Source organism: Paramormyrops kingsleyae, chromosome 15, assembly GCF_048594095.1.
Source record: "Paramormyrops kingsleyae isolate MSU_618 chromosome 15, PKINGS_0.4, whole genome shotgun sequence".
In the NCBI taxonomy this organism is placed as follows: domain Eukaryota; kingdom Metazoa; phylum Chordata; class Actinopteri; order Osteoglossiformes; family Mormyridae; genus Paramormyrops; species Paramormyrops kingsleyae.
This window is the reverse complement of record NC_132811.1, coordinates 27,116,154-27,131,428: the sequence shown is the minus strand read 5'-3', so window position 1 is coordinate 27,131,428 and position 15,275 is coordinate 27,116,154. Positions and strand designations below refer to the sequence as shown.

Below are 15,275 nucleotides of genomic sequence, written 5' to 3'. Positions count from 1 at the left end.
TCTAAAACAGCTCTTTGATTATCATAGCTCCACCCAATGCTTATCCAGTTACTAGCTACTCTGTACTCATTGGTTGTCACGATATAATTATGCAAGGTAGTGAATCCCTTGGGGGGTGGAACTAGGAGTGAAAGAACTCTTTTGGCAGTCAGAATAGAGCTTTTATTGAGGATATTTCTAAGCTAACCATCAGGGACCGAATAGCTGGACTGTAAAAATTTCAGAGCTGAATCATTCTTTTTTCATTCTTACGTTCTTTTCTTCTGTAAGATCCAGTGCAGCTCACAAAGCAGAAGCAAGCAACATGCAAGGAGCCTTCCCCTTAGTTTTGGAGTATCAGCCCCAGTGACAAGAGCAAATATTCAAAACCGCAAAAGAAGATCAGAAAACTGAAACTGTGCTGAAGGAGGTGGTTAAATCTCTGGCCTTTTTGAGTGTTCAGCACCCTCATATTGCCCTCCCTGCACTGTGCACAGGGTCTCACCTCCATCCCTTGCCTAACAGTTGTGGAGATGGGGCTGGGTGTCCTTGTGCTCTGTCTTTGTACTCTGAGCTGCCTGGAGCTGCTAGTTGTGGTGGAGGCTGCAGTACCCCTGGAGGACTTCTACCCATTTGGCCTGGATGAAGGGGATTCCCTGACCAACAAGCAAGATGATGGTGGCTCTGGGCTTGTACTAATCTCAGTGGAAATGCCATTCTTTGGTGACAGGCACACAGGACTGTATGTGAGTAGAGCTGAAATTTGTTTGGGGGGCACCTCTGTTGCCGGTGTAGGAGTGGAGCAAACTGAGCCAGTTTAACTTGTATAACCTGGTCACAATGCATTTCTGTGTTTGCCAGATTTCAGATTTTCTGTAAGCAGAAGTGTACAGCTGCAGTGTAACAGTAACAAGATCCATGTGGCTAAAATACTGGTGATTGATGGAAAAAATACATTTTTGCATTGTGTTGATGATGTAACAAAGCTCTGGGTGACTGTGGAATGAAATGCGTGCACAGGAGCATGGGAGATTGTGAATGTGAAAACAACAGTAAAGCATGCTTTGATTAGAGCTGGTCATGTATGAAATTCATGCCCAGCACATTGGAAATTAGATCCTTTAAATCAACACCATCTGTCATAGAAGTGCATCCTCAGCTGCTTTTAATAGAAGTTCCCTTTGTCTTTCTAATTACCTCTAACATTATGCAGCTGAAGTTACCTGCAATGCAGGTCACTGTTGAATGATAGGCATTCAGTGTGAGCTAATGCCCAGAATTATCCTGAAGTCTAAACAAATGCATCTCTGAGGAACATACAACATGTCAGAACCAAATACAAGGCTTTCAGTGGGTTGTAACATAAGAAATGAACTGTCTTTAAATGTAGTCGTAATCCCTTAACACAGTAACTCAAAAACATTATGATAGCAAAAAAAGGTAGTTTCACACATTTGATCCCATTAGTACAATAACTCATAAAGTATTTTACAGATCTTTTTCAACTTCTGCTGACATGTTCTAACTTTGAAGGTCTGGATCTGATCAAATTTTGAGACAAACTGCACTAAAACTGAAGCAACACCTTATAGTGATAACAAACAGAAAGGCAGCCTCAGACACTTGATCTTGTCAGCATGAAAACTCAAAAATTATTTGTATTTTCCAAACAATGGATGGGTAAAGTGGATTGGTTTAAATCAAACCAAAATGATAGCAATGGTGCTTGTTGACAGCAAAGAAAAGAGTGAGATAACTAGAAGCTTATCCTTGTGAAGAGGTTCAATCTATTTGTTATTATTTATTATATTTACTATTTTTTATATTACTATTTGATCTTTCATGGATCTTATTACCACTTCATAAAAGCGTTATATGAATGAGAATCTACACCTGAAAATCTTCCCCATGATAGACCCCAAATCAACCCAAAACTGGAACTGCATCACAGGGGCCAGCAGAAGATAAAAAAGGAGGCTGCAGCTGCCATGTTGTGAAAGCAACCATCTGCCATTGAAACATTTTTCGTGGATTTCCAGGTTTGGCTCGCAATCTCCATTCTAGTTCATCCCAAAGGTGTTAGATGTGGTTGAGGTCAGGGCCCTGTGTGGGCCAGTAAAGTTTTTCTACACCAAACTCACTCAACCATGTCTTTATGAACCTTGCTTTGTGCAAGGGGGCACAATCATAATGGAGCAGAAAAGGGCCTTCCCCAAACATATTTGGAAGCACAGAATTATCCCAAATGCTCATGGGAGTTTTACTTACACAAAAGTGTTCTGAGATCAAAAGGAAAAATGATTGATTCAGAGAGAGAACCAATCAAATTGTAGAGGAGGTGGGTCCAAGCAACTAGAGAAGGCCAGTCAATCAGGTGTCTTGGTCCAGCCTCCTCTAGTTGCTTGGACCCACCTCCTTTACAATCTGATTGGTTCTCTCTGGATATGGGTGGGTGGGGGTTACAGTCCAGACTTTTTTGGGGCAGTGGGGAAAGAGGGGAAAGTGTTCAGCATCCTGACTGCTTGGTGGATAAAACCATTAGTGCTAGTAGTGCAGGCGTGGAGGATGCAGTACCTCCGTCCAGATGGCAGGAGACTGAAGGAGCTGTGGGTAGGGTCTTCAATGGTGACTGCTTTGCAGGCTAGGCGGGTGTAAGAGGGGTCTCCCACAATGCTGACTGCTTTGATCTTTGCTGCTGTGTTCACTATGCACTGCAGGGTTTTTCGATTGTTGGCAGCGCAGCTTCTAAACCACACAGTGATGCAGTTTTTCAGGGTACTTTCTGTGGTGCCTCGATAGAAAGAGGCCACGATTGGTACCGGGGCACTAGCTCTCTTTTATTTGTCGAAGAAGTGGGGGCTTTCATTGCTAGTGATGCAGTATTCTTTGACCAGGCGAGGGTTTTTTGTGACGTGCACCCCCGAAGAATTTGGTGCTGCTCACCCTTTCCAAGGTAGTACCATTTATGGTCAGCAGGGAATGTCAGGTGTGTGATCTGGTGAAGTCAATGATAAACTCCTTTGTTTTGTCCACATTTAAAAGGAGATTGTTGTTGCTGCACCACATGGCCAGTTAGTTCACCTCATTCCTGTAGTTGTAGTCTCATTGTTGTTGTTGATGAGACCCACCACTGTGGTGTCATCTGCAAACTTGAAGAAGAGGTTGGTGCTGTAGTTTGGTGTGCAGTCATGGGTCAGCAAGTGAAGAGCAGGGGACTGAGCACACATCCTTGGGATGCCACCGTGCTGAGTGTGATGGTGCCAGATGTATTTTTGCCGACTCTCAGTAAGGAATTAATTACACAGTGAGGAGTTCAGGCTTAGCCAGTCCAGTTTCTGTATCAGCTGTTGAGGAATGATGGTATGGAATGCTGAACTAAAGTCTATGAACAACATTCTCATGTAAGAGTCTTTTGTGTTCAGGCGGGTGAGGACGGAGTGGAGAGTAGAGGAGATTGCATCATCTGTTGATCACTTGACCCTATATGCAAACTGAAAGCGATCCAGGGCAGGGGGAAAAATGGATTTAATATGCCGCATAATAGGGAAGTATTCTTTGAAGCTGGATGGAGATGTCTTCTTTGGTATGGGTATGATGGTGGTGGCTTTAAAGCATTTGAGGACAATAGCCTCTTAATAGCCTTTTAATAGTGTTAAAAATGTCTGTGAAGAAGTCTTTTAGCTCCTTCATGTGGACTTTCAATACACAGTCAGATATATTGTCTGGACCAACAGCCTTACAGGTGTTAATCCAGGAGAATGCCCTCTTCACACTGACTGAAGACAGGCACATAATCTGGTTGTCGGGTAGGGGGTAGTTTTTTTGCAGGCATGGGGTTTAGTGCTTTAAAGCATGCAAAGAACTTGTTGAGATTGTTCAGCAGATGTTACTGTCACAGGTCTATGGTTGGGGTTTGTAGTGCATAATGGTCTGGATCCCCTGCCATAGGCTCTGTGAGTCTCTTTATTGTGTACTGGTGCTTGGCTTTTTTGATGGTGCAGGACATGTTGGCACTGGCTGTTCTCAGGCTAGCAGTGTCTCCAGCTTGGAAGCTGGTGTTCCAGGCCCTCAGCAGCTTGTGAAACTCCCGTCTCAGCCATGGCTTCTGATGAATCCATTTGGTGATGGTCCTAGTGTATGTCACATCATCAATGCATTTGGTGATGTAGGCTGTAACAATCTCTGTATATTCCTGGAGAATGGTTGTTAATCATTAGGGGCTGCTTGCTTAAACATGTCCTAATCTGTGGTGTTAAAGCAGTCCTGAAGTGCCGAGGTGGCATATCTGTATCTGCTTCTGAACTGGTTTGATTGCTTTCAGCCTTGGTCTCTACAGTATATTGGTATTAGTGTAACAGAGGTGTGGCCAGAAAAGCTGATGAGGGGGAGGGGAGAAGGTCTGTATGCTCCTTTGTGTGTTGTATAAACCAGGTCCAGAGTATTATTTCCTTTTGTTGGGAAATCGACATGCTGGTGTTTTTGGAAGCACTGATTTAAGGTGTGCATGATTGAAATCCTCAGCCACAATGGGAAATCGATCAAGACGGACTATCTGTTGCTCACAGATGGCATGATACAGTTCACCGAGTGCCTCATTTTTGTTGCTGTTGTTGGAGCTGGGGGGATAGTTCTAAAATCCCTCAGTGGATAGAACAGCCAGCACTTAATGATCATAAACTCCGCCAGGGGTGAAAAATGTTTACGGACTACCACACTATCACAACACCAAGCATCGTTGATGTAAACGCAGACTCCGCCACTGCGAGTCTTACCACCTACACCGAGGTCTCTAACCGCTCAGTAGCATTTTAACTGATCAAGTTGAATGGTGATGTCTGGGATGTTGTCAATAAGCCATGTTACTGCAGATACAAAAAGGCAACATTCTCTCACAATGAGCTGGGTAGTACTTAAAAGATGTATATGGTCCATTTTATTGTCCAGGGAACGTACATTTCCCCATGAGGGACAATAAAGGATTGATTATTATTATTACATTGCAGACTAGGATGGAAGAGACGGCTGGTCTGTATGTGCTACCCCTCTTCTGCTTCCTCTTGTACTATTTGCGGTGCCTACTCATCGGATCAGGAGCAGCAGTCAAGGTCGCTGATGTGTTAGGCTTGCAAAATAATCCTAGGCCCCGGAGTTCTTCTGCTTGAGCAGGTTCTAAGTTGAAAATGGCCATACTGTTGATGTTTAGGAGCAGCTGACAACAGTATTTTTGCCACATCGTAGACACACACGATGATGTTTTACATAATCATGATGATTCACAAAAACACAGACATGAAAAACACCATACTGTTGGGACAGAGAGCAGCCGATGCCTCCGTACACGTCGCCATTTTTTAGTAAGCATTAAGTTCCCTTCACTGGAACTAAGGGGCCTAGTCCAACATCTGAAAAACAACCCCATACCATTATCTCTCCTCCACTAAACTTTTACAGTTGGCACAGTAGAGTTAAGCAGGTTACATTCTCCTGGCATCTGCCAAACCCAGACTCATCCATCAGACTGCCCAACAAAGAACCGTGATTCATCACTCTACAGAACACATTTCCACTGCTCTAGAGTCTAGTAGTAGCATGCTTTATACCACTTCATCCAACACTTGGCATTGCGCTTGGTGATGTGAGGTTTACATGTGGCTACTTGACTCCCGGCACACAGAGGAAGTTAGGAACTCTGCAGTTATTGAGTCAACAGAGCACTGGTGATTTTCAAGCACTATCAGTCTCAGGACTCTGTGACCACATTCACATGCTGTTCAGCCAAATGGCTATTTCAATATTAGTTTAAATACTAGAACTCGTGGCCATAAGTGGAAATTAGCGGGAGAACATTTCAAAAGAAATTTGAGGAAGCACTTCTTTACACAGCATGTAGTTAGAGTATGGAATAGTCTTCCTGCTAGTGTAGCGGAAGCTAAAACTCCTTTAAATCAGAGCTAGATAAGATTTTAACAACTCTGAGCTATTAGTTAAGTTCTCCCCAAATGAGCTTGATGGGCCAAATGGCCTCCTCTTGTTTGTATATTTCTTATGTTCAATCACTTTTTATGAGGTCTGCCAATTTGTGGCTGAGTTTGTGTTGTTCCTAATTGCTTCCACTTGGCAATAATACCACTTACAGTTGACTGTGGAATATCTAGCAGGGAAGAAATTTCACAAACTGACTTATTGCAAAAGTGGCATCCTATGACAGTACCACGCTTGAATTCACTGAGCTTTCCAAAACGACCCATTCTTTCATTAATGTTTGTAAACTTGATTGCATGCCTTCAAGCTGTGTGGCAACGGGACTGTACAGTATGTACGAATTCAGTGATTAAATAACCCTTAGTATTTGGTCCTTTTACTCCAGCTTCTGGTTTTGTGGTAACATTGTCCTTAGGCCAGAACACAAATAACTAAATTGTTGAAAACAATTAAGTTGAAAATTAATTTAAGAATTTGAAATAGCAAACTGAGAGCACAAAAAAGTGAATAGTATGCACATTTTAGGGCCTAAGTGAGCTCAATTTAGTATTTTGGCTGAAGGTTAAACTTAAATTATGTGTACAATTTAATCCATCATGACCACCAAATAAGCATTAGTAATTAATAGAATATTGTCTATTGCTCTGGTGTTTTACCTAAAGATGGTGTTGGTGGCCTAGTGGTAGGATACTTGGCGCTGGACCAAGAGGTGATGGGTTTGACACCTACATCCAGCACTACCACCATTAATATTCTATTAAGTAATTTGGTCAGAAATGTGTTAGTAGATAAGAAAGACATTTAGTAATGCTTAATCTTGTATGACTTCATTGGATGTTAAGCTGCATGCTTCAGGATTTCCTGATGTGTAAATGGTTACTTTGGCATTAGTTCATTTATTAATATTTGCTTATTTGTTGATCAGTATTGTAAAGTTACCAAAAAAACCTGGCATGTACAGTAAGTGGAATGTGTAGTAAATGATATGTAAATGATAGATGTAGTTTCATGTCACAGATGTAGTTACATGTCACAATTAGGAGAGCAGTCAAAAACACTTTTATTGTCTTTCCCGTTGCCAATTGATTCAGCCAGTACTTTTAGAAATAATACAAGTTGGTGAGTGTGTGAGGAGTACAGATTAGATGGGTGGAGCAGGTGACGGGGTTGTACGGAGAATATGATGCTGTAGTTTCCCACAGCCCCCTTTCTTATTTTTTTACATAGAAACCTTAATGTAAATCAGTGTAACATATTTCCATAATAAACCACAATTACTGTAAAGATGTTGCATACAACATCTCCAGATGTAGTATACAAAAAAGAAATGAAAAAATAAGGCATGATGAAAAACGTTTGAATATGATGCCGTTTTGAGATCATGTCATGAGAGACGAAGAAAGATCAGAGTAAAAGATTCACTATATATTACCTGACTTTTCTTGCTTCTGTTCCTTATGTGGGGTGCAACTAAGGTGACTGGAGGTTGAAATTTAAACCATGTGTCAAGTCTACAGTATTTTGCAGCTACTGATGCAAATCATATGGTTGGGTTTGTTTTGTGTCAGAAAAACACTCAGGGAACTCTGTAAAATTTTGCCTTCCATATATGTGAGTCAGATATTTTCCTTGACATAAAAAATTATGTTTGAGTAGGTGAGATTTCAAATTCAAATGTAGAGTATGAAAGCACATGGGGAATTTGCAAACTGGGTCATTACTCTAAGCCAGGTGCACAGAAACAGGAATGAATCGGTCCTAAACTGGAAAAAAAAAAAACAGTTTATCTCCACTGTCGTCTCAAGAGTGGGCTTTAATAAGAGCTTCATACAAATCTATGGCCACCTGCATCCTTCTATTCACAGCAATCCACAACACTTTTTTAAAATCAATACATTTACTTTGCTTTCTAATGAAAGATAGGTGTCAAATAAAATGCAAACTAACTGGACATGGGCAGATACATCTGCGTCCACGTTTCATAGGTTTAGGACAGTCTTGGTGGATCTTTCCTTGCTGTACTGCGCTGAGACTTCTCTTTACGCTTAGATAACAGAGCAGGGTCTTCCCTCCAGACCCGGCCAGCTGCTTATACTGAGGAAGAAAAAAGCCTTTTAACAGAACACAGATGCATCTGTAAAATGTATAAAGGGTGAAAAGCACTACAACTTTGGATTCTGAATCTTATGCATGGCTAAGAAGGAAAGGGAGAAAGAGCAATAAAAATGTAGAGGGGCAATACAACATTGGCACAATGGCAATTTGGTGTTATTCAAAATTGCTTTTATTCTTTTTATCTAAAGCAAAATTTGTCATCAGCAAGATTAGGATGTGCAACAACAACAATGTACAGTACCATTACAATAACCCGGACTTTCATGTAAGGTACACAATGTGATAGCAGGACTAAGGAGATCATCAGAATGAAATGGAATCAAGAAATGTCAGGTTGTTTAGATTAATGCTATGGGGTGTTTTTCCTTTGCATTGAAGAATACTGGAAAGAAATGCAATGGACCTTGAACATTGTCCTGTGGTTGATAATAGCACGGACCTGTAAAAGTTCCCCTTGGACAGGGAGAAGCTGATGTTTTTTCAAACTTATCGTTGGGTAACTTTTTCATATATTATTTTGGCTTCTGAGATGGAAGTTTGTTTTAGTCTGTAAATGACTTAGCTTCAAATAAAACCACACAAGGAAAACTCAGGTTATTTCTAGAAAAATAAAAATATTGGGTGCTGGAGTGTGGAGTGGCTGGGCAGAAAATAATGGAGTGTAATGGAGAGTCCTTGGCTTGGCTTCTTCTGCCATCACAAATCTGAGTAGCTGCTTCCTCTCTGAGGTGCTCTACAATTAATGTTGCCTTGTTACTATTTCCCGATGTAAATGGTAGCTTGTTCCCTCATTGTTTTTATGTCAGCAGAACTGTATACTGGTGTTTCACAGAAACTACATGGAAATATGTTTCTGACATGGTATATTTGAAATTACACACATGCAACTCTACTAGCTCTGTGCCATTCAGATGAATAATCCACCTTATGGCATCAAACATTGATGGGCTTTGCACATCTTCTTAGCACCTCTTTGGGAAATTATTACGCTAGGATCATATATGGACTATGAGGAACAATTGCTTACACATTTTAGCAAACTGGTGTTTTTTTGGGTGCATGCAATAGCACCTCTGTGCAAAAAATATTTGAACAAGAGTCCTCAGTGATGGAATGAAAAATGGAAATGTTTGAGTTTAATATCCAACTATTATGTTTCATGTAGATACATAAACATAAAATTGTCGTATTGTTTTGTGATTCACCATTAAGAAATATAGCTTGAGCACACAATTTTATTTCAGACTTAAATATTTTGTGTGTTTTGACAACAATGTACTGACAAAGAATATATGTGAATGCACATGTTGGTACTTACTGGCCTGGAAGTAAATCTGCCCTGTCTGTAACTCTGTGCAGAGTTATGGTCCTGAGCACATCACTGATTTTCTGAGGAATAGCAGAGTTTAGTTTTGGTACTCTAGGTTTTGTATTATCCTCATGCTGGAGATGTGATTTAGGTCTACTTTGCTCTATAGACATTTTATCCAGTCATAGAACAACCCAGGTTCCCTTAGAACAGTTATGCTAATGGAAGGGAAAACTGTGGTCAGATAATTAACAGAAGAAAAATACTTACTTTTACTGTTTTTAGAAAAAAAAATCCAATTTATGGTTTCCTTACATGGAATAAAAGAGTTCTGTTCCTCTGATGTCACTTTGTCAATGTTTAATGCTTTGAGTACGGAAAGGTAAAATGCATAAGTTGTTCAAAATAAACAGCCTAGTGGGCATATTAGAAAATGTTATTGGTGTGCACCTGCTGAAAATAAGTGCTTGCTTGCAAAAACAACATGAATGAGCGGTCCAGGGCCAATTGAATCTAAGGGGTCTGGACCACTCTAGATATTTTTCTCTATGGGTCTTTCCCACGATGAAATACATTCTTCAGACAGCAAATTTCTTTATGTTTATTTACTTAGTGGATACCTCAATCAAAGTATTTTACATTCACTGTTTACAAATTCATAAAACAAAAATGTAAATTTAATTTAAAGCAGCAATACTTCCAAGAAATGTCATGAAAATATACAGTGGTACCTCAGTACCCGAACTCAATAGAACTCGAATTTCTTAACTCGAATTTCTTAAAAGTCGAACCAACCAGTTTGAAAAAAAAAAAATGACCTAGAACTCGATCTGAATCTCAGAAGTCAAACCGTGAATTCCAGCCTAAGATAACTTGCACGTGCGGGGAAATGAGTCACGCGACACGTCTCTCAGCGGAAACAAAGGGTAACGCTTCAGTCTAAGCCTCGCATTCGCTGTGATAGCATCTGTTGGTGATAGTGCCTTTTTATTGAAAATATCAGGTAATACACTGTACTTTATATAATTTTGGTAGCCATTGCACATTGTTTGAATACATTTATTTTCTTACTTTACAAATTTGTCACACCCTGTACGATCCTCCTGTGTGCCACGCCCCCCCTGCATTAACCTCGTGTGATATCCCGATGTCATCAGCTGTTTCTCATTATTTCGAATTAGTCATGTGTATTTAAGTCCCCGTTCAAGTATGTTTCCCCAGTCCTGTCATTGAAGTCTACGCCGTGTTGTGCCTTGTTTGCCAGCAATAAACCCTGTGTTCTTGGATTTCCGTCTGCCTGACCCTGATTCCGCGCTCCCTGCTCGCTCGTCCTGCGCGCGGTGAGACAAAATTACTGTTTTGATAAATGTGCTTAGATATGTTTAGTACATGCTCTTCTTGTTTTATCCAGTTCATTTTGTGTTTAAATGCTAAAAAAAAAACATATTTAGGTGTAATTTTTTGTGACCGGGAACCAATTAATTGGTTTTCCATTATTTCTTATGGGGAAAATTCAATCAGAACTCAAACTTTTTAAGATTCGAACCCAAGTTCTGAACGGATTAAGTTCGAGTTCTAAGGTACCACTGTCAGGGTCAGCCCCCCGCTGTGGTCCTTCCGTTCCCCTTCCCCGTTTGACCAGCAGGTGGTGCTGGTCATCCCGTTCATACGTCAGTCCTTGTTTCTCCCCTGTCACTTGTCTGGTCTCGTGGCTCAATGTAGTAAGCATGTGCTGTCTGTTTGCCCCTCAGTCCTGAGTTCCCTCTTGTTGTGAGTTCGAATCCCACCTCCTCTGTTTTTGTATTTAGCTCCCTGGTTTTTTCCTTTGTGCTTGTTAAACCCTGGTGTCTGATTTAGTAATTGGTTTTGGTTTTGTTTCTTGTTCCCCTGCCTTATGTTATTACCTATGTACCTTCCGTGTGTTATATGCTTCCTTGGTTAGTGTTTAGTTTCCCTGATGGTTAGTGTCTGAGTTAATTGGTTTCACCTGTGTCCTGTTTCCCTAGTCTGTTAATCAGCCTCACCTGCCCTGTGTTAGTCATTACCCCATAGTATATTAGTTCCTGCCTGTGTTCTGTTCCCCGCTGGTTCATCGCGTTGTGTCTCGTCTCATGTCTAAGCTCGTGTCTCTGAGGTCTACGCTCGTCTATGGTTTGTCTACGTCATCTATGCCCTTGTCTAGTCTTGTCTCTGGTTTTACTTTAGTGTCGTGCTAGTTAGTTTTCCTTGTGTGTTATTTAGTTTAGTTAATTCCTCCCTGTTTTAGTTTTGACCCCTCGTGGTCTTTTTGGTTTTGTTGTGTTTTCTGTTTTGTTTAATAAACCCTGTTTTGTTTGCTGGAGCCGCTAGTGGGTCGTCCGCCCCTTCTTTGTGCACCATGCCCTGTTCCCGTTCCCGTGCCGTCCAGAACCATGACAACCACTGTATGTAGAATAAGCATACATAATTCATATGAACAGACAAAAGATATGACCATGAAAGTAAGTTCTAGAGATATATAATAATTATAATGTTACAATTTATAAGGGTCTGTGCAGGCCTTTGAAGCAAACTGAACTCTCAGTCATGTTCCTGGAATCACCATGTGATGATGTACACTTATTCAAATGGCATATTACGCTGCTGGAGGTATGCATTTGAAAAAGGGTAGGCAGTGGAGGTACATCTGGTCAGCAACAATGCTTAGATATGCTGAATGTGTGCTAAGAAGACATTCCCCAAATCATTCCACCACCACCAGACTGTACCTTTGACACAAGTTGGAATGCCAGGAATGGTATACAACCTTGTGTTCTGCTCCTAATCCTCTTCAAGGTTCAATGAGATTAATGCAGAGTTGCCTTTCTATGAACCATTGTTGTAATGAGCTCTTCTTTTTTGTACTTCTTGTTTGCTTTATTGTGTCTGGCTATTCTCCTCTGACCTCTGTCATTAATACTTTGTTGCCTACAGATCTCCCAATCTTTGGGTGTTTCTTGTTTATGAGGCAGTTTCCTATAAACTCTATAAACTTTGATATGTATGAAAATCCCAAGAAGATGGATCCCAGTGGGCACAGCACATGTAATACACATGGATTTTTTGTGGATATTTGGTGAAGTGGTGGATCCACCAATTTTCACCTGATAACCTAGATTTTATGTGATTATAGGCATGTGGAAAAGATGTACTAAATTAACATGGGGTCCATGTGGAGTTTTAGATCCCACTATCACTCTTTGCCTACTGAACGTGGAACTCACCATTATGTTGATGGTTAATGATCTAACTTTAGATACACTCTCAGTTAAAACAGGAATAAATATTTCACGTGTTTTTTCATAAATGTGACAGTCATAGTATGAGTTTATCAATTAACATTAAAACATCTAACTACCAAAAATGTCTGTACTTGTGATGACCGGTCGTGCGGCGAACGGGGAATCAGGCAAGAGAACCGTGAATGCGATCAGGCAGGGTTTATTTCAGGCAGACAGAACACAGGGAAGCACATGGCAAACTCACGTTAATGACAGACCTGGGGAAACAGACTTGAACGCGGACTAAATACACAAGACAAGCAGAAAATAACAGGCGACAGGTGATCACAATCGGGGTAGCATGCGTAGGTAATGAGGGGGCGTGGCACACACAAGGATCGTACGAGCAGGTCATGACATTACTGAAAAAAGTTCTTTTGCTCAACAAGCATTACTCATGAAAATGGATGTATTTTACACAATAAAATAAGCTTTTTAGATTTACTTAAAATGTAGTAGTAGTAGTATGTTGAACACAAAACCGGGACTAAAAACTTAATTCAGTCACACATAAAGTAAAAGAATAATTTTGAATAATGTCAGTTTAGCAGTTTTGAAACATGATAAGTATAATAAATATATTAAAATTAAACAGTTCTGTGAATGTCTTTTTTTAATGTCTGCTTAGCACAGGAGGATGTGGCCATTTTAAACTTTAGAATTTGTAGAATACAACACGTATATTCCATGTGCCAATATCCACGCGATCTCGACTTGCCTTTTACGCCTAATTAACTAGTCTTTTCCACATGCTGAAAACCTGCTTTTTCCACATCTGTTCCACGTGTTTGTGCCCAGTGGGATGTTTCTGAGATACTGGGAGCACCATGTCTGGCACCGACAATAATTCCAGTCAAGCAGTAACTGGACCATTTCATAGGAGTTACACTTGTGGCCAGGTATACTCAGGTATACTGAGTGTATGGTAACTTAAGTTTCTGTGTAATTACGTATTTTATATACAGAAATACACCCGAACATAACACATAAGATAAAATAATGTGTACTTTTCAAGTATAAAAGTTCTAAGGCTCCTGTTACCTGCCAATTATCTGTTCTAAACTGTTAACAACTAGCAATTAAAATCTTGTGATTAAGTCACAGCTACATACTAGATTAGAAAGTTATGTCTCACAACTGCTATAATGAAATTAGGGTCCAGTGACCCAGTGAAATTCAAATATTTATTTTCTTATTTAACAATTAATATTAAACTCTATAATGATCACATTCAGGGCAGCACAGTGGTGCAGTGGTTAGTGCTGCTGCTTCACAGTAAGAAGGTTCTGGGTTTGGTCCCTGGCTTGGGTGTAGGACCTTTCTGTTTGGAGTTTGCATGCTTTCCTTGTGTTTGTGTGGGCCCCTGCCAGGGGCTCTGGTTTCCTCCCACAGTCCAAAAGTGTGCATGGTAGGTTACTTGGTGAATCTAAGTTAGCCTTGTAATTGAGGTGAGTGTATGTGCCCTGTGGTGTATTGGTTTCTGCCTGTGCCCATTGTTCCTGGGATAGGCTCCAGTCCCCCCTGCGACCCCAGTTGGGGTTAAGTGGTTACAGCGATGGATGGATGGATGATCACATTCAAAGCTTAATGAGTTGCAATTTAAGATTATAATATAACAAATACATTCCGAGATGAAACAAATGTTAATCTGTCCTGTTGTATTAAATTTTCTTTCTGTACTTTTTGAAACTAAATTAACTGCAATTCTACCCATGTATCCAAAAATCATTCACCACATCACCCACAGTTCTGACACATCATATTTGCAGCTTATCTTTCAGAAACAATATCTACTCAATACGGACAGTATGCAAAATCTACATGACACAGACAAGCGACATTCAGACCCCCAAAAACAAAGGTATGAACTAACAATCCTACACATTGAGTCACCTTGCCACCCAAAATAGAATTATTTGAAATGTACACCATCACCCCTCCATGGATCATGACCAGCTAACTGCTTAGTGTCGTTACTTAGGGTACATGCAATTGATACTGCTAATCAAAGATGTTTATTCTACTGAATCATTTACTATAATGATATACAGTAAGCCTTCGGACATTTGCAAAGTTAGGTTCCAGAACCCGTCACAAATGCGGTGGATTCGTGTTTGTTTTTGTTAGTCACTAAAAATGGTAATATATGCTTATTTCTATAGTTTAAACCCTAAATATGCTCCCAAAACACTAATTTCATTTAAAAGTTAGCTTAGTACATCACCTTTTAAAAAAAACAAATGTTTGATGTAAAATAGGAGTACAGTATCACCTAACGGATATATTTGTCACACTAGCACATTTACAGTACAGTATACTAATGTTACCTCTACTAAATCATAGAACATGGCATTGGCTGCCTTTTCTTTTGCATTCACAGTAAGGTAAAATGAGTAAACTAACGGGATTGTAAACTTATTGACAGAAGTCATATATGTAACTAAGATACAATTTAATAAAATTCATAAAGGAAACAGGGTACAGGTATTCAATCAATTAAAAATTACGTAAAGACGTACAAAAATAATAAGTTGTAAAAATACTTTGTGTGCTAACCACGAAAAAGAGAGAAAGAACAAAAATACATACAA

At 40.1% G+C, this 15,275-nt stretch overlaps 1 protein-coding gene across 9 annotated transcripts in view; it reads left to right on the top strand.

Moving 5' to 3' along the window:
* sned1 (sushi, nidogen and EGF-like domains 1) overlaps positions 1 to 15,275 on the top strand; it is a 165,583-nt gene that overhangs the window by 56,462 nt on the left and 93,846 nt on the right. For all 9 annotated transcript variants that reach the window (XR_011982740.1, XM_072699869.1, XM_072699870.1 and 6 more), the window contains one exon: positions 271 to 725. Coding sequence is in view for 8 of the 9 variants with exons in the window: in XM_072699869.1 (XP_072555970.1) it covers positions 513 to 725 (213 nt within the window). In the remaining variant the exon portion in view is untranslated. The remainder of the gene's footprint in view (positions 1 to 270; positions 726 to 15,275) is intronic.